This window comes from Perca fluviatilis, chromosome 11, assembly GCF_010015445.1.
Source record: "Perca fluviatilis chromosome 11, GENO_Pfluv_1.0, whole genome shotgun sequence".
Taxonomy (NCBI): Eukaryota; Metazoa; Chordata; class Actinopteri; order Perciformes; family Percidae; genus Perca; species Perca fluviatilis.
The window spans coordinates 22,226,133-22,248,065 of NC_053122.1; the positions used below are offsets into that span (position 1 = coordinate 22,226,133).

The 21,933-nt window shown below is 40.9% G+C and overlaps 2 protein-coding genes and 1 long non-coding RNA gene across 4 annotated transcripts; 1 reads left to right on the forward strand and 2 right to left on the reverse strand.

The window, feature by feature from the left end:
- Window positions 1–46: 46 nt before the first annotated feature.
- On the reverse strand, window positions 47–10,378 carry dhx30 (DEAH (Asp-Glu-Ala-His) box helicase 30). 2 transcript variants are annotated; one of them, XM_039816572.1, is made up of 19 exons: window positions 10,197–10,378; window positions 9,294–9,430; window positions 9,069–9,179; window positions 8,686–8,955; window positions 7,939–8,088; window positions 7,686–7,838; window positions 5,008–5,475; window positions 4,041–4,424; window positions 3,860–3,938; window positions 3,674–3,778; window positions 3,395–3,570; window positions 3,091–3,297; window positions 2,884–2,965; window positions 2,413–2,606; window positions 2,127–2,286; window positions 1,838–1,995; window positions 1,419–1,522; window positions 1,192–1,331; window positions 47–696 (listed from the first exon to the last, which is right to left on the reverse strand). In XM_039816572.1, the coding sequence occupies exons 1-19, from the start codon at window positions 10,234–10,236 to the stop codon at window positions 437–439; spliced, it is 3,378 nt and encodes a 1,125-aa protein (XP_039672506.1). In that variant the 5' UTR covers window positions 10,237–10,378; the 3' UTR covers window positions 47–436. The 2 variants fall into 2 exon arrangements, with proteins under 2 accessions (XP_039672506.1, XP_039672505.1); XM_039816571.1 differs by having other exon boundaries at window positions 9,638–10,378.
- On the forward strand, window positions 9,780–12,373 carry LOC120568856. The gene is made up of 3 exons (XR_005640796.1): window positions 9,780–9,880; window positions 12,123–12,198; window positions 12,299–12,373. It is a non-coding gene; the product is annotated as an uncharacterized LOC120568856 (long non-coding RNA).
- Window positions 12,356–21,456, reverse strand: wrnip1 (WRN helicase interacting protein 1). Its single transcript, XM_039816574.1, has 7 exons — window positions 20,610–21,456; window positions 18,997–19,191; window positions 17,891–18,129; window positions 16,240–16,460; window positions 14,482–14,637; window positions 13,284–13,363; window positions 12,356–13,168 (listed from the first exon to the last, which is right to left on the reverse strand). Exons 1-7 carry the CDS (start codon window positions 21,273–21,275, stop codon window positions 12,887–12,889), a joined length of 1,839 nt encoding a protein of 612 aa, XP_039672508.1. The 5' UTR covers window positions 21,276–21,456; the 3' UTR covers window positions 12,356–12,886.
- Window positions 21,457–21,933: the final 477 nt, after the last annotated feature.

A 21,933-nucleotide genomic window follows, 5' to 3' on the forward strand; every position in this document is an offset into this window, starting at 1 on the left:
CACTTCCATTCATCTGCAGTTCAAAAATTCATTAAAAACAATAGGATCCATTTTCCTCATGTTGGCATGTGAATATTTATTGCAATAAATATTACATTTATTGCATGCAGTCGGTTTTAGTGACCTTTGGCTAATGATTCTTTTGAGTAAAATTCAACTTCTGCTTTTCAGAAAGCAGATAACCATAATAAACCACAGTCCAAAAGTCAAACCAATGGATTTCCTCACACCACAAAAGGAGTTCATCATTTGCCTCAACAATAAATAGCATACAACAGTCCACTGTGGATTTCTGCTCTTCAAGAGTCCAACACACTAACTGACTCAAGTTCTCAGACTCTTTGTAAAAAAACAACACACAAATGACCATCATTCATTGGTTCCTTTGTACCAGCCAGCAGATCCAACGTACATGTGTAGAAAGTGCTCGATGTCATCAATCCACCTCACTGTCACTGTTGTGGTTCTGTGCAAAAGGGTTCAAGTCTGTATTGTTGAGCAGCTCTACGAGTAAGGAGAGGAGCTTTCCGTCTTGAGAAGAGTTGGTGATTGCGTTTCTGGGATTGTTGAGGTTGCGGTAGAGCATGGTCTGAATGGAAGTGCGTAGCTCCCACAGCAGCTCCCAGGTCCCAACTGACAACTCGCAGCGCACCAGAGAGCGTCCAGAAAATGACACTTCCACTCGGTCTCCGTTCACTAGGACATGAGAGAAAGGACAGAGTCATTTATGAGAGGAGGAGGATTTACAGCAAGTCTGGGAATCTACAGTAAGAGGGTAAACATATTTGCTATACAGGACGTGCACCTCTATGTACAAAAGTGAGGAAAGAGTGAAAATAACACTGATGTTAATACTGCTCGATTTGTAAATTGGAGTAGTATTTTTGTATTATTTGTTTGACAGATTTAGAGGTGGTAAAAACTGGGTGTAGGACCTTAGAGAGATCTCTCTCTATATACATCTATCGTTTGAATATATTGAATGAAAGACTGAATATATTGAATGAAAGTCTGAATATATTGAATTAATATATAATTTAGAAACGGCTAACATGAACACAATGTCAGATTGAATAATGCAGTGAAATGAAATTGTATTTCAGTCCAATTATGAGGGTTCTTTTGCCCTCCAATCCTTCTCCCAAGCACCTACAAACACACACAGTGCCTTTGTTATAAAAACTGTCCTACCGGTCTCTGTGAGATCACAGTCTGTGAGCAGCAGCAGGGCGAGTGGATGAACTGTAGAAGAGTCTCTGATGAAAACGTTCCCGTTGGACTGGATAGCGCTAAAGAAGGTCAACCAGCGACTAGGGAGATCTTCTTTTCCCCTACAACACAAAAGGAGCACAATCATTTTACATATGCACCATTAAAGTAAAAACCTGCTGCAGTTGAATTTTGGCGTGCGTTCAAACCTGTTCACTGTGGCGCGGTGAAGCAGTACGGGCCCACTGAGTGTGCGGAAACACGTTCTGTTGGGGCGAAAGCGCCCTCCTTTGGTCACAACACCTTTCTTCACCTGAGAGAAAAAGTGTTGTAAGGAAATGTTTTCATCCATGTGATGCTGGAACATTTAATGTTGGCTTTGACCCAAACAGGTGAAAGTAGCCTTTAGAAAGACGCCCATAACAAAAGCTGGCTCTAACTTGAATATAATAAAATTATATCTGCAACTTAGAAACATCACCACGAGACAATTTGAGACAAGCCTCCACTACTACAGTAAGAGCCAATATTTAGATCTCACAATTCAGGCTTTAACCTTTGATGGAGCACAGCAAGAAATTGACTGTACAGAGTAGGATTATAATTAGACTCCTTTGTTGCCATGTACCTGAATGAGGTTGGGATAGAGTCCAGCCAGGAGTACAGCTTTAAGCAGCTCATCTTGGTTGCTGTGCTCGTTGTAGAGAGAAGTGTGACGCTGGCACTCATTGGCGCGAGACACCAGCTCTGCTTCGTGCAGGTTCTCGCTGAACTGAGAGATGAGACCTGCAGCGCGACGGCACAACAACCAAAATCGTTTTGTGAAGCGTAAAAAACTAAAAAGTAGTAGTGATTTTTAAATTACAACAATGTACTAAGACAAGGTCTAAATTCACGTGTGCACGCTTCAAACTAACCATTGATAAAACGAAGGCTGAACTTGGACAGTGAGTGTTTGTTCAGATATTCATCCCGGTCCTCTCTGTCCCCCTCCTGCTGAACTCTCCTCCAGCCCGATACAGCTCTGATGAACACCAAATAGTCGCTGAAGCTGGAGCCGCTCAGAGCATCTTTCACCTGGGACAAAAAGAACACAGGAAGACTGAATGATAAATTACTACGCGTTTGCACTTCGTGCTGCTGTACAAAGTCAGGTATGTTATTTTACAACCGCGTGGATCAACAGGTGAGTGTTGTTCTCACCTTGTTAACAAGAGCTCTGTTCTGCAGGCTGTTGTAAAAAGGGTCTCTGGTCAGACAGGCAGCTACAGACAGCATGGGCAGAACACATCTGAACATGGCACTCAGGACCAGCACTTTGCCAAGGCGAGGGTCACACGACATGCAGGCGACGCGCTCTCCTAAAGGCGTTAGGGTTTCGGTCTTGTCCAGAACTCCTACAAAAGTAAACATTGACACTCATTTTTATTTTTTTTAAAGAAAAGTAGTGGTTGTTTATTCAGTCATCATAAAACAATAATTGTAAACATATCACAGTGTAAACTATCTATATTTTAAACTGTGATATATTTACAACACATACATCCATAACTAACATACATATATAAAAATAAAATGCATATATAAATATACAGAATCTTGACACTCCGTTATTGAAAGTTACACTCACAAGGTGACTAATATCCAAATGACAAAATCCTGAACATCACTCACCAATATCTTGTAGATTTTGGACAGCATCTCTCACAGCTTTTTGCTCTGGACTGTCCAACACTTGTGATAGGAAATCTACAGCCTCCACACACGCACACGCACACACACACAATGATGATTGAAAAATTGACATCACGTACATCAGTAACACACAAAATAGCAGGTTAAAAAACAAACACCAAAGCAACTGTTCCACCCCCCCAATACCTTGCAGTTAGGACTGTGGATTTTGGCTTGCACTACCAAACTCTCCAGCGGGGTGCGCAGGATCTCAGGGATGGGGAAGGGAGTCATGGATTCCAGCTGCTTCCGTGGGAACAGGTGGTAGGAATGTCCTGGCTGACATCGCCCTGCTCTCCCTTTTCTCTGAGTGACATTGGAATGAGATATCCAAACTGTGTCCAGACAGGAGACCTGGAAAACCAAAATGGAACAGATTGGATTATTCTCCAATACAACAAATCACAAGCTTAGAGTTTTTAGATCTAAAATGGCTCACGATGAAACTGACCTTAGTCCGTGGGTCATAATTTTGTTCTTTGTGAGTTCCTGCATCCACCACATGGACGATGTCATCTATGGTGATGGAGGTCTCAGCAATGTTGGTGGTGAGGACAATCTTCCTCTGGCCCACTTGGGGGCGCTGGAACACTGCCTGCTGGTCTGCTACTGATAAACTAGAATGCACTAAAGAAAAAAAAAAAAAAAAAAAGGGACAATGAATCGTAAATCCGATCTCTACATTTGGACGACAAAAGACCAGTCTCTTAATCCGTCTGTGCTCCCTTACATGGTACGATCATCTGTGAGCCTGAGGAAAAGTGGCGCCTCCCCTCCAGTTTCTCTTGAACAGCCCTGATGTCCTGCCATCCAGGGAGGAAACACAACACTGCACCTAAAGCATGAGGGGAAAGAATTTTTAAGCACTGCTATAAAAACATGGGGCGAGAGTAGGGAGAGTTAGTCCGTTAGTTACCTGGTTCTCCACGTCTGTCAATGTGCTCGATTACATCAACTATTAAATCTATATCTGGTGCAACATCATCTCTTCCTCCCTTAAAAAGAGATAAAATATGAAGTCATTAGACACAGGACAAGAGAAAAACTTATGCACAGGACATACTAAAGTGGGAACACATTACAGACTCCAGTCTCACCGGCTTTTCTGTCTCCACTCTCTTTTGGACTGGCAGTGGGCGTCCCATCTCTCTCAGCACATCCTCCAGGTATCGGTCCCTCACTGGGTGCATGAATCCAGGTACTTTAACAATTGGGCAGCCCCCAAAGTAGTGGGACAGCCTCTGCTTGTCCCCAGTAGCGCTCATAAGCACTACTCGTAGGTCAGGGTTCTCCTTTAAGCTGGAGCGCAGCAGAGCCAGCAGCAGGTCCGTGTTAATGTCCCTCTCGTGAACCTCATCCACCACCACATGGCTGATTCCCTTCAGGGACGGGTTCGACTGCAGCTTCCTCAGCAGAACACCCACTGTGAGGAAGAGTAAGGCTCCTCCGCTCTGCTCTGGTGGTCGGCTCTCAAGTCTCACCTATGCACAGAAAATAATTACTTAATTCCTGTACAAAAACAACAACAACAACAACATAATATTCAGATTTATCCACTGATGTGAATAACCATAACAACAATAGCATAACAAAAGGTCTACTAGTCACATTTCTATTTTACATCTTGGAATATGTTAGGGTGCCAACAGTCCAAAAGGTAGACAAGGTACCATTCATCTGGGTTAAAGATTTTGCTATTTCTGCAATCTCTACTTTTATGCCACCAGCACAGAATAGATGGAATCGTTGGAAAACAGTTTTTGGAAAGTATACCCAATAGGGACAGGAAACCGTTCTGATCTACCAGTCCAAATGAATGGTGGGTCCAGGTCATCCTGACCTATTGGCTGTGGACAGTCTGTGGCTCCAGTCTTTGCACAATAGTTAGGATACAGAAGTTCATGCTCAGGATTGAGGAATATTTGTATTAACACATACGCCTATATACCATGTCTCTCTACCACAAGGTGCTCCCTCTAGGGGATATAGCAGATTGTCGCTTGTTATTGACAAAATACGAACATTCAGTAAATAAACACATGTATACTATAAACTTGTATCTACCTGATATCCCACACAGTTTTTTAGAGCTGGACCCATTTCAAGAGCAACACGATGGGCCACGGACACGGCGCTGATCCGACGAGGCTGGGTGACCAGGACGTTGCACTCAGCCCCCTCACCACTTCTCACACACTCCTCCAGCAGGAAGCGGGGGATCCGTGTCGTTTTCCCACATCCCGTTTCACCAGCGATCACAACCACCCTGGACGACTGCACTGCCGAGATCACGTCCTCACGGTGGGCATCGACTGGGAGCTCCACACTCAGCCCAGGGTTCGCTGTCTCCCATTTCTCCTGCAGGTGGGTGCTGAGCCGCCGGGCGTCCTGTTCAGACAGAGGCCTGTACGGCCTGCCTGTAATGGCATCTGTCAAGTCCTCCTCTTCCTCTTCATCCTCCTGGTTCACTGTCTGCTGTCCTCTCGCTTCTTCCTCCTCCCAAAGCTTCTGTACTTCTGTTGCCACCGGGTACTGTTATAAAGATGAGGAGTTTGTTTTGACATAACATTGAACTGAATGTAACAGCAACAGACTGAATGTCTCCAAAAAAAATTGCTGCTGTATTAACTTTCCTGAGATGCAACATCCCGTTTTATAGTATTGTAGTAGTAACTGTTTAGCAGGGTTTCGGACACATGATCACAGGATCTGTTACTCAAACTTGATGGCCTGGATTGTATTTCGTGTCTCACCCGATATACGATGCAACACGCAACCCATCAACAGCACATTACATGTAATTTAGCTGAGCAAGTAGGGGTCAAGTGTCTTGCTCAGGGACACATTGGTTGATGTATCGCGGTGGGAATCAAACCCGGGTCACCCACACCAAAGGCATGCGTCACTATGCTTTTACGATCTAGTAATTGTTCACTCTATTACTCCAACTCTGAGCAAACTCCAGGCGAACTCTCTGCTCCTCACCACATGGCTTCAGGTGCTGCTAGCAAATCACTCCGCCCAAGTAGCATGCTTTGCCTTTCTGAGAATATAGTTCCCAGTTTGTATACAGTTAGAAGATGGCTGTGTCTCATGTGATCTTGTTATTTGTACACGCTGTGACTATACAAATCACAACATGTAAATAGGAACATGCTGGCATTATTTTGTCACTTATTCGGAGCAGTAGGCTAGTTGGAACCGATTAGCTCCAGGATCTGTGCTAGGCTTAGCTTAGTTCTTCCAAGTCAAATGTCCACAGATTATGTGTCCACACAGGGCCGGTTCTAGCCCTTTGGTTGCCCTAGGCAAGACTGAGTTTTGCGCCCCCCCCCGTCTCGCACTGTCAGATCTCCACAGCACTGTGTCAGCGATAGAGTAGCAATGTGTGTTCATTTTAGTTTCTAGCTTCCATGTAAGTTGGCACTAACATTTGGTATAATCATAAATGGTCTGGCAAACCAAAGGCCAGTGTTTTGTTTCCAGATTTGTGTGCATGGTGACTTATGATGGGGGGGTCTGGGGGTCCACCCCCTGAAAATTTTGAGCATTAAATACTTAATTTCCTGCATTCTAGTGAATTTTTATGCACTTTTTTCTCTTTTTTTTTTTTTTTTTACCTTTTTCTGAATCAATTATACTGGAAATATCTTTATCTAAAGGGAAACATAGATTACAATCCAAATATAAAAACATCATGGAATATTTTGCAGTAAGGCTCTCAGGCATTCTGTATTGCTTTCATCCATTTATTCTCCTTTGGATCGATGTTTCTAATTATATCGGAGTCAGCACACATGAAGCCTAGGCATCATTTACTCTTCCCACTTTTGTTTCTTTTGTTGAGGAAGTACCCTCCTTAAATGTGCATATTAAAATTATTCACCTGAATGATACATTAATTCATTTTAATGAATTAATAAACCACTGGACTGTAATATTTCAGATGTCTTTGAGCAAGATTTCTGCTCATTTTCAAAACTTTGTGCACATTCAAAATACAGTACATCTCATCTGTGTTCTGAGGTTTGGAGGAGTTGTGATATTGTGAGAAAAATAAAGTGATAATACAATAGGCTACTACAAGAATAAAGTCACTATATTTCAGAAAATAATCCATCTGCACCATAGTCTGCTGTGCATTACATGATTGCTCTGTTGATACGGTAGATGTCAGACCTTCTGACAGACACAGAGCCCCGTTTGGGACGCTGGTCTCTGAATGAGACAGGTTAGGGAAGTGGCTATAGTCTACGCTGCTCTACATCGGAGGTGGAAACAATACTACGCAGAAATAGGGACACATCTGCCGCAGCATACCCACAGCAGAGCGCGTCCATTATAAACCTGCAGCAGCTCCGTGTCTGTGCCGCTGCTCGTCTCTATTTCTACAGCGAGAGTGGACGCACAGGTCTGCTTCAGAGCTCCGTGTGTTTAAGTCTGACCCGTAGATTGGAAACGTCGCGTAATGAAAGGTTGACAAGTAAACGTGTGACTGAGGGGGCGCCCTAGGATGATCATGTTTAATGAACAGGTTTTATTTCGCTTGTCGTTCTAATTCTATTATTAATGAAAAGTAGACCTAAGGACGACACGGCGCCCCTAACACTTTTGACGCCCTAGGCAATCGCCTTGGTCGCCTATAGCAATCGCCGGCCCTGTGTCCACAAACCTTTGGCCATGTAGTGCACTTACAAATAAGAAAATTTCTTCCATCGTCCATACATGAGGTAAAGACTTACCTGTGCGAGGTATTCTCTCATGTGTCCCTTCAGGTATTCTGGAACTTCCAGGGGGAGAGGGCGTCTCTCTCGCTCTCCAGCCTCCCTCACCTTCTCTAGGTGGTACTTGGCATGACTGAGCGGGTTGTTGTCTTTATCCAGCAGCTCCAGCTCCTGGACCAGGTTACGTGATGCATGTTTTAACAAAGCTCCAAACATGTAGGTAAAAAAAAGGTATAATATATATATTTTTTTTCCACAAAGTTATCCTCACCTTCAGTTTCATGCAGGCAAGAGCTGCAGCTCTCTTCTCGGCGGTCACTCGGTTGCTCGCTGTGGCAGAGAACGTCATCTCTTCTGGCCAGTGCAGAGTCAGGTCACACTTCTTTAGCTTTCCTCCTGTTGTTCTGAACTGCATTAGCTCCTGTAAATATATGGATGACATACAGTTTAGTATGGGTGGGGATTTCTTTTAAGATAATCTTTTGCGCATTTCGGCCTTTATTTTGATAAGAAAGCTGAAGACATGAAAGGGGAGAGAGAAGGGGGAATGACATGCAGCAAAGGGCCGTAGGTCGGAGTCGAACCCGGGCCCGCTTTTTTGAGTCAATTTTTTAAATTTATTCTTTTCCCTTCTTTTTTACCAATGATTCACCTAAATATTTTCTGTTTATACGGTACTACATCAAATCCGCTTTCTGACCGAAAGCAGAACATGCAAAAAAAAAAATCCATGTTATGTAATTGTAATTCTTTATAAATGAAATTAATTGTCAGACTGACTGACTGACTTGTGATGTGCATTCTTCTTAGAAAACAGTTTTTAGAAATGTCTCATGATATATTGTCTCTGTAAGTGTTTTTTAACTTTTGGTTTTGTTAGAGAAGGAAAAGAAAGCTGCAATACTGTCAAACCGCAATAAATGAAAATCACAATAAGCATATCGTCCCAGCCCTACAGTTTAGAATACAGGACTTACAAGCTTAGCTTTTATTGTGAAAAGGGTAAAGCTCTACCAACCCTGATTCTGTTGGATGACGTGGCCACCTGGATGACCCTAGTGAGGAGAGATTTAGGTTGTGGAAAGAGGGAAAGAGCTTCAGAGATGTTGGAGTGGTCTTCTTTGGAAGGCAGCCATTGGTTTCGTTCATCTGCTTTCGCTCTAGACACAAGGACATTCTCTGTCAATGAGTCTTCCTCGTTATCATGAAGGTGTGATTGTAGCCCTCCCGTCACCCTGCCAGTTCTCCTCCCGGGGAGCTGATTATTTGGACCAATGACACCCATTTCCTGTACACAAAGAAAGAGACAGAGCGAAAAGAGATCAAATATTACTACAGACTGGTAAGACAAAATGGAAATGGTGTCTATAGTTTATACAGTCTGAGGTCAATGTAGCTTACTCTGAGCTTGAAACAAGCAGCAGCTGCAGCAAATCGTTCTGCATCGATCTTCTTGGAGGCAAACCCCTCCTCTTCAATCTTGCAGGGCCACAGCAGTGTGACAGTGGCTTTCTACAGAACAAAGTTAAAAATACATACCGGGAAGCATCATTATGTGAGACATAAGCTCTCAATGGACATGATGTGCCCAGAAACCACCCCCATCTCTATGACTTTTGCTCTTACCTTGACACCCGCATTTTCCGTGCAGCTGTACTGGATGAGCTGGGAAAGGTCGCTGACTCCCAGTGAACGGGAGAGGGTGTTATTCAATAGACCTTTAGGATCTGGAAACTCCTTCAGGAGATTTGGGCTCACGTTCTCTAAAAAGTTATAAAACAAAGGTCACACACACTGCAAGGTCAACGATATTTTATTTGCACTCTAAACTCAGGTAAACTGGAAAGAAATAGACCCCAAAATACCAGCACGAATGTTGTGTTTTTACACGATGGATGTCCTTGAGGTTTGGCGCTGCTGCGAGTGGTCACCTGTTAGCTAAACTGGCTAACTGCTAACTCTTCACTCACCTCGTTTAGTCTGTAAATATGATGTCCCTTGTTCCTGACAGCTTCGTGCTTTTGTCCCATACCACCGCACTTCGCTGCTCCAGTTGGACGCTGTTTTGCCTCCCGTATGACCACATTTGACAACATTACACAGCGCTCTGAGCCGCACGAGTAAAGCACCGGGCAGCGCCATCTTTAAACTACAATTTCTTCTTCTGGGCATCGCGCTGAAGCAGACACCAGCGGCACACTTTGGCGAGGAGGGTAAATTATTTTATTTATAAATCTATCTTCTCTTAGTGCTAGCACTCACTTAAAATAATATTCAATAATCTTTAATTAATTCGAAAAAAGCTTTAGCTTTAACATTTTAAAAAACAGATTCAAACGCCCTTAGTTAACAATTTAAATAGTTTTTGACTTTCTCCTAATTTACACAATATGGAATATTTGTTCCTTTTGTTCCATAATTACCCACATATGATTTTTAAAGCTGTATTCATTAACAATTTTAGTGAATCGAAAGCAGTGCATGACTTTCCCTTTAATTTACACATTAATTTGAAATGTTTGACAATACCTTGATGAAAAGCAGATTTTAAGGGGTGCATGACATACATTGTGAATATTTGTGAAATCCCTCAATTATCAATTTCCGGCTATATTAAAGATGCAGTAGGTAAGACTTGTAAAACTAACTTTCTGTCATATTTGCTGAAACTGACCCTATGTTCCAGTAGAACTACATAAAGGAGTTAATTAAAAAAAAAGAATCCAGCTCCTCTGGCACCACCTCCAGCCTGTAGTGCAATTAGCAAAAATCCACAGCTCCCTCTTCATTTACACCAATCCGGGGGGGGTCAATCACTGCTCATGCACACACATTCATTTTACGTTGTGGGGGGAGGGACTTAGGAGACCGTTTGGCCTCTAGCAGAAAGGTGGGGAGGGACTGACAAGTTGTTGATGTTCAAATTCTTTGGCTAAGTCCTGGATCTTCACAATCCTACCTACAGCATCTTTAACTCTTTATTCCACGCTATGTTTATTAAGAACCCCTTAAAACATCTACATTTCAAAACCCCTCTAAACCCCTCAATTAATTTACCCCAGAGATCCTGTAAATGGCCCATCAGCAAAACCAGATTACCTTAACCATATTTTACAAATTATTTATTTTAAATACTCTCTCTTAATTAGTGCTGCAATAACAGAATACAAAGTTCCTCCTGCCTAAAACCTGGAAATCAGTCTTAAAATGTAGAAGCATATACACTCACCTAAAGGATTATTAGGAACACCTGTTAAATTTCATGTTAATGAAATGATCTACTCAACCAATCACATGGCAACTGCTTCAATGCATTTAGGGGTATGGTCCAGGTCTAGACAATCCAAACTGAATGTCAGAATGGGAAAGAAAGGTGATCTAGCAACTTTGAGCGTGGCATGGTTGTTGGTGCCAGACGGGCTGGTATTTCACAATCTGCTCAGTTACTGGGATTTTCACGCACAACCATTTCTAGGCATTAAAAAGAATGGTCTGAAAAAGGAAGAACATCCAGTATGCTGCAGTCATGGGGGGCGAAAATGCCTTGTTGATGCTAGAGGTCATAGGAGAATGGGCCGACTAATTCAAGCTGACAGAAGATCAACTTTGACTCAAATAACCACTCGTTACAACTGAAAAGCATTTTCAGTTGTAAAGCATTTGTGAAGCCGCAACACACACAACCTTGAGGCGGATGGGCTACACCAGCAGAAGACCCCACCGGGTACCACTCATCTCCACTAAAAATAGGAAACTGAGGCTAAAATTTGCACGAGCACACCAAAATTGGACAGTTGAAGACTGGAAAAATGTTGCCTGGTCTGATGAGTCTTGATTTCTGTTGAGACATTCAGATGGTAGAGTCAGAATGTGGCGGAAACAGAATGAGAACATGGATCCGTCATGCCTTGTTACCACTGGGCAGGCTGGTGGTGGTGTAATGGTGTGGGGGATCCCTTTTTTTTTGCCTTCAAAACTGCCTTAATTCTTTGTGTCATTGATTCAACAAGGTGATGGAAGCATTCTTCTGAAATGTTGGCCCATATTGATAGGATAGGGTCAAACACGGTATTAGTATGGTGTTCCTAATAATCCTTTAGGTGAGTGTATATTTGTGTGTGTGTGTATATATATATATATATATATATATAGATAGATAGATAGATAGATAGATAGATAGATAGATAGATAGATAGATAGAGATAGAGAGAAAAAAGAAAAGTTCAGTTATCAATGACAAGGTTCAGCCAACTTACCTGCCACAGCATGGTTCTACTCTCGCCCACAACCAGTCCTGCTATGTCACAGGCTAGGGTCGTCTCTACTGTAAGACCTGCCACCAAGTCTACCAACACCCAACTCATGTGGGGTGAAGTAGTGCATTATTACGTAAAACAAATATATTATTAAATACAATTCAAATGCTCAGTTATTAACATGTAATTTCCTCTTTAGCTGGTGGTCCTTGGGCAACGACACTACAGCAGACCCTCCTTCCTGTGTGGCCACTTTCATCCCCTGGATCAGTGAGGTGAGGGAAGCTAAATACAGTAAATTGCATTAAGCAACCATGTAATATATGCTTTTTTTTGTGAAATGTACAAACTTAATCTTGTGTTATTTGCCTTCAGACCACGGCCCAAAACTGAAGAAGTTTCCATAACCGAAGAAGTGACTGGACAATAAACTGTATAATGACATTTTAATATTATATTTGTCTAGTTTTTCATCAAAATATATACAGATTATAAAAAATATAGCATTCATGACATAAAGAAGCAAACATTTGAGTTAGTTTGAACAATATTTGACAACGCTAAAAGGATAAATCAACATATACATATTTACCATTGTGAACATTGGATTATCTTTTAAGGAAATACAAATACTTTGTATTTTATTATTTATTTCAACAGATTAAGGACTTTATTTTATGAACATATCTAGAAGTACTGTAAATGGTTAGTGTATCCTTTATGTGTTCGAAAACAGCCAACTAAAGTCAAATTGGAGATACATTTGAATGGAAAATGATAGTACTGATGGTTTACTGCGAACAATCAATTAATGAAAAGACATGTAAAAACACTAAGTGTAACTTTCAATTTGGATCAGCAGCTACATAAACTGAGATCATACCCTAACAACTGATCATTTGAGAGGATTGATTCCATTCAGCTGCCTTGGTTTCTAACCTGTTGCAGCATTGCAACAGATCCTCATGGGTCTGAAGGTGTCCAGGTAAAGAAGTCGATTCCCTGCAGCTCGTCAGGTAAGTACTCCTGCTCTACGGTGCCGCTGAAGGCTGGGTTGTATTTGTAGCCTTTAGCGTAGCCCAGTTGTTTCATCAGCCTGGTGGGGGCGTTGCGAAGGTGCAGGGGGACAGAGGGCAGAGGGCCTTTGTGGTTCCTCAAACATGCCTTCACATTAGCATAGGCCTTGTAGATATCCACAGATTTGGGTGCTCGTGCCAGATAGACAACACACTGAGCCAGGATCACCTGTTGAGCAGTAACAGAGGTAAAGACAGTGGGATGTAAGCTGTATGTAGTAGCCATTGTAAGTTGGTAGGTTGATATGACTCCAAACTATCACTGATTGGTCAGGTAAGCCTACCTCACATTCAGGCATCCCGATGAAGTGGCAGGCTTGGAAGGCTGACACAGCCTGAGGAAGAGCGGAGGGGTCTGCCATACCTGGGAGAGACATGGGACAAGAGACGGAGGACGCCCAGTCGGACTGCATTAAAGGATACATTTTCTGGCTCAAAGTCTTCTCTTTCTCATTTCTCTTTAAGCATTCAGTTGAGTAAGTATTTTCTCTCCTGCAATAAAATAGTACAAGCTATTTCCATCCAGTGTTCCTATGTGTCCCTTCCCATATAATGGTTAGGGACATTTTAATAGGCAACTGTCAGGCTATTTAAAGAAAGTGTTTAGTTTCTCACACAACATTACGGTACTGTTGTGATTGAGAAAGTGCTGTACAAGTAATCACTATTACTACTACAACTGCTACGAGTAACTTTGTTCATTCATATTTTACTTTTCCAAACAATGGTAAAAAAGTGCTTTTACTGTTGAAGCTGTTGCAACTAATACAATAAAAGCATAATAAATACAACTACATTACACATAATAGTGTCAGTAGTTTTAAAATGTCCTACCTTTTTTGGAATGTATATTTGTATTTTCGTTTATGTATGAGTAATGCTTGTCACATGTTGTTGTTGAGTTTTTATCTGTTTTTGATAGTATTGTCTGTATTGTCTATATTGTCTTTTTATCTCCCTTGCCCAGGGAGCACAGATGTAAATTAGCTGTATAGCTAACTCTGGTACAGGGCCTGAACTGTGCATGGTCCCTGACAAATAAACTAATAAAATACAAAAAAATGAAACTGCATAAATCTACACGTAACTGCTGTCTTAACAGAACAAGTGAATGAATGAAAAATGAATTGATAAAACAAAGAATGAAAAGTTAAAACAGTAAATTAATAACTTAATAAGATTTAAAAGAAGTAACGTATTTAACGTAATACGTAACGAAGTAACGTATTTAGCTGGTTATGAGCTGGGATTTGGGATGTCAGAAAGAGACAGTCTTTTTTGTATCTCAAATAGAGCAACCATCTTAATGATGTTGCACAGCCATGCAGAGTTACAAACATGATCAGTAAAATATCATCTAAACCTTATAGCGTAACCAGAGTGCTGTGGTCTCATTTTTAGAAGCTGGCAGCTGCGTATTGAATGATCATAACACAGTAGATGAATAACTGCAGAGATGATATAATGAATCATTTCACCTACCGACATCCTCGCTGGCAAAGCGGACCAATCTGCGAGCCACATAGAGAGGATCCTCACCGCCCTCTAGCATGCGGCCCAGCCAGTAGAGAGACGCATTCTCATCGGAGCCTCTCATAGACTTATGCAGCGCTGAGATACAGTTATAATGCTCTTCACCTTTGAGTAACACACACAAACACACAAATACATGAAAAGAAGACCCATCATTCTTCAGGTGGCATTTCATCAACCGTTTTCCAAATATTCTCAATGATCTGAAGAAACACGCAACATTAAGACTGATCAGACCTTATAAAGCCATAATGAAGGGAAGAATACTGTCTCCATTAAGGTCATTTGTTAAGCTGAGGGACAGTTTCATCACCCTGTAAAGCAGGGAACAGAACATCTCAATCTTTTGGGACAGCTGATGTGTTATGCAACAGGACAGCGTTGATGGACAGTGGAGGAAAACAGTGAGTGGGAGTGGGAGAGGGGGCTGGGTGGGGAAGTGTTAATGATTGCAGTGGCTGAAACTACAGTATAAATATTGTAACTAGGATAAAAACATTAAATACACATTTGTTTTATACATTAATTAGCTATCACAGATAAGAAAAAAACAAATCCTAGTACTTTCTAGTTTTATGAATGTACAGCATACCAATCTTATGCAGAGTCATAGTTTTATATATAATTTTGTAAGGACACTGGGGCTCTATTTAAATGTGTGTACTGTGTAATACATGGCACTCCTAAGCAACCGTGAGCACTGCTATAAACACCCCCAGGTTTGCATGCATTGTTGAGAGTTCTTTTTATCTCTTATCATTCAACGCATTTCATATGAAACCCTGTGACAGGATAGGGAACACAGTTTCTAGACTGTAATATGATAGGGCTGTAAAGTTCAAGACCTCAAGTTATTTAGATGTTATTTAAAGTGAAGATATTGATGGCAGGTGTTGCTGAGAAGATCTCAATATTTGGATTTGTAAAATATGTAGCAGTGTTTTAATGTGCAGAAATACTTTCATGAACTGTGTGACACACCCTCTTTTATAATCCTAAAACACGCTTCTTGATTCTGTTAAAGCCATCGTTGTCCCAGGCCTACTATTGCATGAATCCTTTTTAAATGGGCTGAGTGATGAGTCAGTGTTTCAAAATTAGACAGATGTCCTCTGATCTGAAAAACACGTTCTCCAAATTACAGATTCATTTCATACATTCGGGTATATTCTGAACAAGGATAGTCTGTCATTACACATTTTTAAAATTAAAACAACTGTAAAAATGGATTTTGCAAACAATAGGCTTCCCTGAATTTTTATTTTCTATTAGAGATTAAAAAATGTTAAAAGGAATTCCCTAAAGTCAAAACAAAAAAAGATTTTAAACTACTGCTGTGGCCCATAATTGCCACAACATCCAAGTAAATTAGGTATTAAGCAATAGATTTCAATATAAAAAAGGAAACAACTATTTTAACTTGCTAGCTGCTAATCAAACATTTTAAACAATAGCCAAATAAAAAAAAATAAAAAATGGAATCTTTTTTCTCTGATAGTGTTTAACAGTTTTAGCCATTATTAGTTATACTTAAAGAATAACAGAACATAACTGCATGGAAGCACATGTTTTAGAAGTTACTTTGGTAAATCTATGGTGCCCTAAAGTTGCACAAACCACTTCTCAAATCATTGGGGTTTACTTACAGAGGTTACCTTTGGTTAGTACCAACTGTAAAACTGACAAAACAAGGACATCTGGGCTTACCAGCTTTATCATAGAGAATATGGGACCTCTGAAGACCTTCCTTGACGTGGTCCTCCTTCACCAGGATTTCCTGAGAACCATCTTTTCCTGATGGGTTGGGCCGAGCCGAGCTCACCTGAGCCTGAACAGCCAGCTGCAAACTATTGAGTCCTGCTCTCGCGTCGCCATCGCAAAGGTAGGCGATGGTGTCCAGAGCTTTTTGTTCAATGAAAATCTTTGGCCTAGGAGAACAATAATGTATATCAGATGTACTGTACTGGTAGTGTCAACACTTTAAAATATAGTCTGTTTTTTTTGTAAGGAAGCACATACAAACAATAACATATATTTCATCCTAAATATTAATGTTAAGAGTATTTCTACTCATTTAACTAGTCTGACAATAAGGTCACTGCAGAATGATATTACACATGAGAAAGAAGGAATTCAAGGATGCGTACTCAGATAATCAGTTTGTTACTAGGAATCCACCAAGAAAATCAGACATTTACACCAGATATGCTTGCTGGGGACTTCTTATCATCCTCATCTCAAAATGTCCTTTACTGATGAGCCCTCTGGAGGATGCCACTCTTTTTAGCTCCTCAGAAACCCAAGTGCCTCAAATGGTGACAAAATTTGACCCATGGGCAGCTCTCTTCAGGTATGCACAGGACACATCATCCATATCCCTGGTGCATTCCTAAATGCTAGCACTTCAACAATTTTCAGTCTGCTCTGATAACTGCCTAACAAAAACATTTCTCCAATTACAGCAAAAAAAACAAACACTATAAATGTGTAGGAAAAGGTACATTAGACTTGAAACATACAGTATTGGTGTCTATCCAGAAATTCTGAGTATAAAAGAGTTATAAAATTGAAAAATAGATATGAACAATATACACTCAGTTGCCAGTTTCTCTATTGGGTTATACAATGAGGTGTTTCTGTTATTTTGTTTTTTATTTGATAAATAGGGTGAACAAAATGGTAACTGTTAGTGTAACGCAATACAATTCAACAGTTCCAACACAAGCTACAGCCATCAAAATGATCATGAAGTTGAGTAAGCACCTCTAGAAAACACTTGAAACAGAAACTGAACATTATAACTTTCATGAAGGTAGCATTTATTGCAGGACAGTTATATTGTATGTTGTATTAACTTTAGGTAGGTGTACCTACAGTAATAAACTGGGAACAGAGTGTATTTTGTAATTGTGTTCTAAGCTGTGTAGTACAGGTTACTATGGTGATTTATCCCGGATAAAAGTGAGCCAGCTTCATTCTGGTTCAAACCCTAAATTAGCTTGCTAACCCTTTCATCTCGCAATATGTTATATGCCTAGATTCCAGTGAATCCAAAACAAACAAAAATCTGACAAAAATATTTGATCATATCTCTGGAGTTTATAATCATCACATAACTGCAGCCAGCAGTTAAGAGCTGTCTTACTGTCTACAACTCATATGCAAATTCTTTTCTGTCAACATATCAGACCAGACCAGAGCTGAAGGGATTGCTGTTGCTCCAACAACTACTAGTACACTCCTCCCATATATTATCTAACAACAGGCCTTCCACTCCACCAAAGGATTTTAGGTTGTCTGGTGACACCCGGCCATGATGTGTGATACTAAAGGGTTTGGTCACCAGGGGTTCACTTACTCGTGACCATCTGATTGGTCTTGATCTTTGGGATTTGCTGGATCTCGTCCCAGGACTTTGATCCCCAGTGTGGCCACGGCCCTGTCCAGGATTGAGCCCATCGCCTCTACAGAGAGCTTCTCCAGAACCAGCACCCTGCATCTGCTCAGCAGGGCAGCATTCACCTGGAAGGACGGATTTTCTGTGGTTGCCCCGATCAGAGTCACTGTCCCACACTCCACGTGAGGAAGGAAAGTGTCCTACAGTTACACACACAGAGTGGGGAAAAAGAAGAGAGCAAAACAAACATGGGAGGAAAAAACAACAATGACCACCTCTGAAATGACAAGATATCAAGAGTAAGTGTATGTTTCACTACTATTGACCGAGCCTCCTGGCTAGCTGACTTATAGAGATTTACTGTCATGTAACACAAGGCTACACAAAGTCTAAATATTGTTTTCTACAGTCAACCGTCTGTAAGGTTAAGGAATAGAAAGCAGTACAATCCTAAATAAGCTACTACATGCTGGCATTTTTACTGAAAAAAGAAGCCAAATCTTAAACCTTACCTATTTAAAATGTTGTGAATGTGTTAGAATGTTAGAACAGAAAAATTATTTGTGCAACTCGTGATTTATGTTCTAAAATTAAATAAAAACAATGAATTATCTGTAGACACATTCAGTTTTAGAAACAAAATAGAATCTATTATATCCTTTTCTACTGACTCACAAATAATAATATACATTTTCCAAGAATCAAATAAAGGAGCTTGGGTATTGGTTGAGAGGGGATTGACTGAGTGTTTATTTTGAGTGAGCGCGCATTCTCATAATGGAGCAGTTAAGATAGGCTGTGGACAATATTTTTATTTTTGGACAGAGCCAGGCTAGCCTTTCCCCTTGCTTCCAGTGTTTATGCTAAGCTAAGCTAACCATCCCCTGGTTGTAGCTTTGTATTTAACTGCCAGACATGAGAGTGGTATCAATCTTCTTAAAAATAAAGGGAAGAAAAACTATCTGACCCAGAAATCCAAGAAAAATACAATCACTGGCTGGATTTTGCAGTTGCAGCCTACAGTACAAACACTGATCAGAGAACGTCTTTCTGGCTTAATATTCCACCTGTTGGGATTTGTTGAAGCGGTGAATTTCATCAATGAACATGATGGTCTTCCTCTTGCACAGTCGGAGCTCATTCCGCGCCTGCTTGATCACCTCTCGGACGTCATTGGTGGACGCGCTGGTGGCAGACAGAGTGACAAAACGAGCAGTTCCCTTCTTTTTACTGGCGCTGGCAATTATGTGAGCCAGAGTGGTCTGAAAGACAACAAAACACATACAAAAACAAAATATAATTAAAACACATGCAATGCCTTTTGGAATCTAAATGGGATAAATTATTAGCACATATTTAGCATCTTTAATCTGCAGTTTTTGAGCCAGTCATTTAATTTCCCAGGTCTTATAATTGCATCTACCTTTGAGCGCCTCTGTTAGAGAAGAACTTCAGTGATTTCTGTCTATTCTTTGATAAATAATTATCCTAACATCCTCATAAATACAAGCTCCAAAAATAACCTTTTAAAAGGCCTTAATTGTGAAACATGAGCGCTGTTAGACAACTGACAGCGGGAGATAAAAGTGTTACTAAAGCATGTCGACAAAGTCTAAGTATGGCAAACTGCTGTACGACAATCCACCCCAGTAGCTTGGCATACCTAAGAAGTCATTAACATGCCGTATTCAGCTCTGACAAAGAACAGTTGCAAGTAACAACCTGGCAGCCAGAGAAGAAATGACTTACTCTTTCAACATGCTGTAAATGTTTCAACTCTCTCTTTATCAAGTGTGAGAGAGGGAAGAGCAATACAAATCTATGCTACTACCACTGGCACAAACTGGAGCCTGTAACCTGAGTACTGCTTATAGGAACTGCTTGTTATACTGTACTATAGCGAAGTGATTAGTTGATTGAAAAAAATCTGACAGCAATTTGAATCATTAAGCAATGTAATTACCTTTAAGACCTGTACATTCAAGTATGATTTGTATCATTACAGTTTGGAGACCAGTCGTTGTCCAGTATGTATACACGTGTGAAACTTTAAATCTCCAGTGCACTAGTACTAGTACTTTTAGTAAAGACATGTGTGTAGTAGTTGAAATGAAAAATGAATTGCATATTTATAGATTCTTGATTTTTAGAAGAAAAGTTGGTGTACTTTTAAGGATTTTTAAACAAGGTCACTTTTTTTAAAGCTTGAGAGAAAGCTACAATCAAGTGGAGCTGGGCAATATATCGATATATCGATATCGTGATATGAGACTAGATATCGTCTTAGATTTTGGATATCGTAATATGACATAAGTGTTGTCTTTTCCTGGTTTTAAAGGCTGCATTACAGTAAAGTGATGTCATTTTCTGAACTTACCAGACTGTTGTAACTGTTCTATTATTTGCCTTTACCCACTCAGACATTATATCCATATTACTGATGATTATTTATCAAAAATCTCATTGTGTAAATATTTTGTGAAAGCACCAATAGTCAACATTACAATATCGTTGCGGTATCGATATCGAAGTATTTGGTCAAAAATATCGTGATATTTGATTTTCTCCATATCGCCCAGCCCTACAATCAAGCATTATAACACCGAAGGGACATTAGTTAAGGGTAACGTTAGGTGATGCTGCATCATGGATGCTTCAGTCTAAGTCGTCACCACTCCACCTTTCCGCATCCCGGTGGTCCCCAGAGGATCAGAGATGGTACTTCCTGGGAGTCCAGAAGTGACCGGAGGAGTGTTTGCTGGCCCACGACTTTATTTTGACCAAAGTATTCCTCCAGCGTGTTTGGTCTCAGGGTCTCCGCCAGAGGCGTGTTTATAGTTAGCAGTGTCCGTGGTGATAAATCAGTGGATGTCTTCAAATTCTGTCCGTTTAATCCAGAGGGCTGGCTCTTCACATTATCTGTACCCGGTCCTGGTTCTGCCTCGCCCAGCAAATTACGTTTAACTCCCTTGCTGACAGGAGATTGTGTACTTGAAACTAACTCGTTCCGTTCACCTTGGACTGAACCTTTACTCTTGTTGGTCTGAAACAGAGAAAACACCGCAGACGACGGTGCACCGGCCATTGATGAGGAGCTGGCCACAGTGTTGTTGACACCGGGGCTGGCTGGTCCAGTCTCCGCACTACTGCGAGATTTCTTTAAAGGAGGTTCGCTTTCGTCTGTTGCTGACGGACTGCTGTCGGTAACGCTTTTTAGCAGACAAACGTCGAGGTGTCCGTTAATTGTGGCAGGCTTGAAGTCTTTAAAACAAACGGGACATTGCACCGCGTCCGGTGTTGTAGATGTCATCTCATTCGCCATGTTGATTTCTCTTAATACATCCATGGTTGGTTCCCGCAAAACTTTTGACCTTTGATCACGTGACGAGACACTGTTTTCATTTTAACCGTTGAAAAGTTGTTTTGCCTAAACGTTAAACCCTATGTCCATATGTGACTTTCTCTTTTAAAAGCTGATTATGACGTTTATTCGAAGAATATGTTAGTTTAACTTTTTAGTCGACTTTCATTTCTTCGCTGCCCATATAGTGTGCATTCAAGTGCTGATGGGACGGTCGGACATCAGGAAATTTCCTATCTAGTTTGTGTTTTCGAGACAAACTCTAGGCTACATAAAGATGGATATTGTGAAATTGGAGTTGGGTTGTTTTTGTTTAACCGTTAGGATGGAAAGTCTGGCTAACGTTGCAAATTAAATACGACTGTAACATTTTTCAACACATTTTTCCCCCTATAGGTTATTGTACTTGAACGCAGCAAATCTCTGTAATTTTGGAGTGTGGACTGGAGGACTTTGGGGTGCTTCCCAGTGGCAGATCTAGAACATTTTACATGGGGTGGGAAAGGGGTAGCAAGAGATCTTGGCAGGGGACACTACATGGGAACCCCCATATGTAAACGCACTGCTATGCCCTACTATGCCCGCAACAACGATTATTTCTAGTCATAGTTCCATTATCTTTATTGTTTTTTTTAGAGATTAT

Bases quoted from the DNA above. Each gene is read 5' to 3' on its own strand.
- wrnip1 (XM_039816574.1), bottom strand. From the start codon at position 21,275: ATGGATGTATTAAGAGAAATCAACATGGCGAATGAGATGACATCTACA. The intron at 14,638-16,239 runs GTAAGCCCAGAT...TGTTACTCAAAG, and splicing joins TATTCTCTATGATAAAGCTG to GTGAAGAGCATTATAACTGT. The intron at 13,364-14,481 runs GTAGGTGAAATG...TGTCTCTCCCAG, and splicing joins CTTTGCCAGCGAGGATGTCG to GTATGGCAGACCCCTCCGCT.
- dhx30 (XM_039816571.1), bottom strand. From the start codon at position 9,839: ATGCCCAGAAGAAGAAATTGTAGTTTAAAGATGGCGCTGCCCGGTGCT. The intron at 9,180-9,293 runs GTAAGAGCAAAA...TTTGTTCTGTAG, and splicing joins CGGAAAATGCGGGTGTCAAG to AAAGCCACTGTCACACTGCT. The intron at 1,523-1,837 runs GTACATGGCAAC...TTTTTCTCTCAG, and splicing joins TCTATCCCAACCTCATTCAG to GTGAAGAAAGGTGTTGTGAC.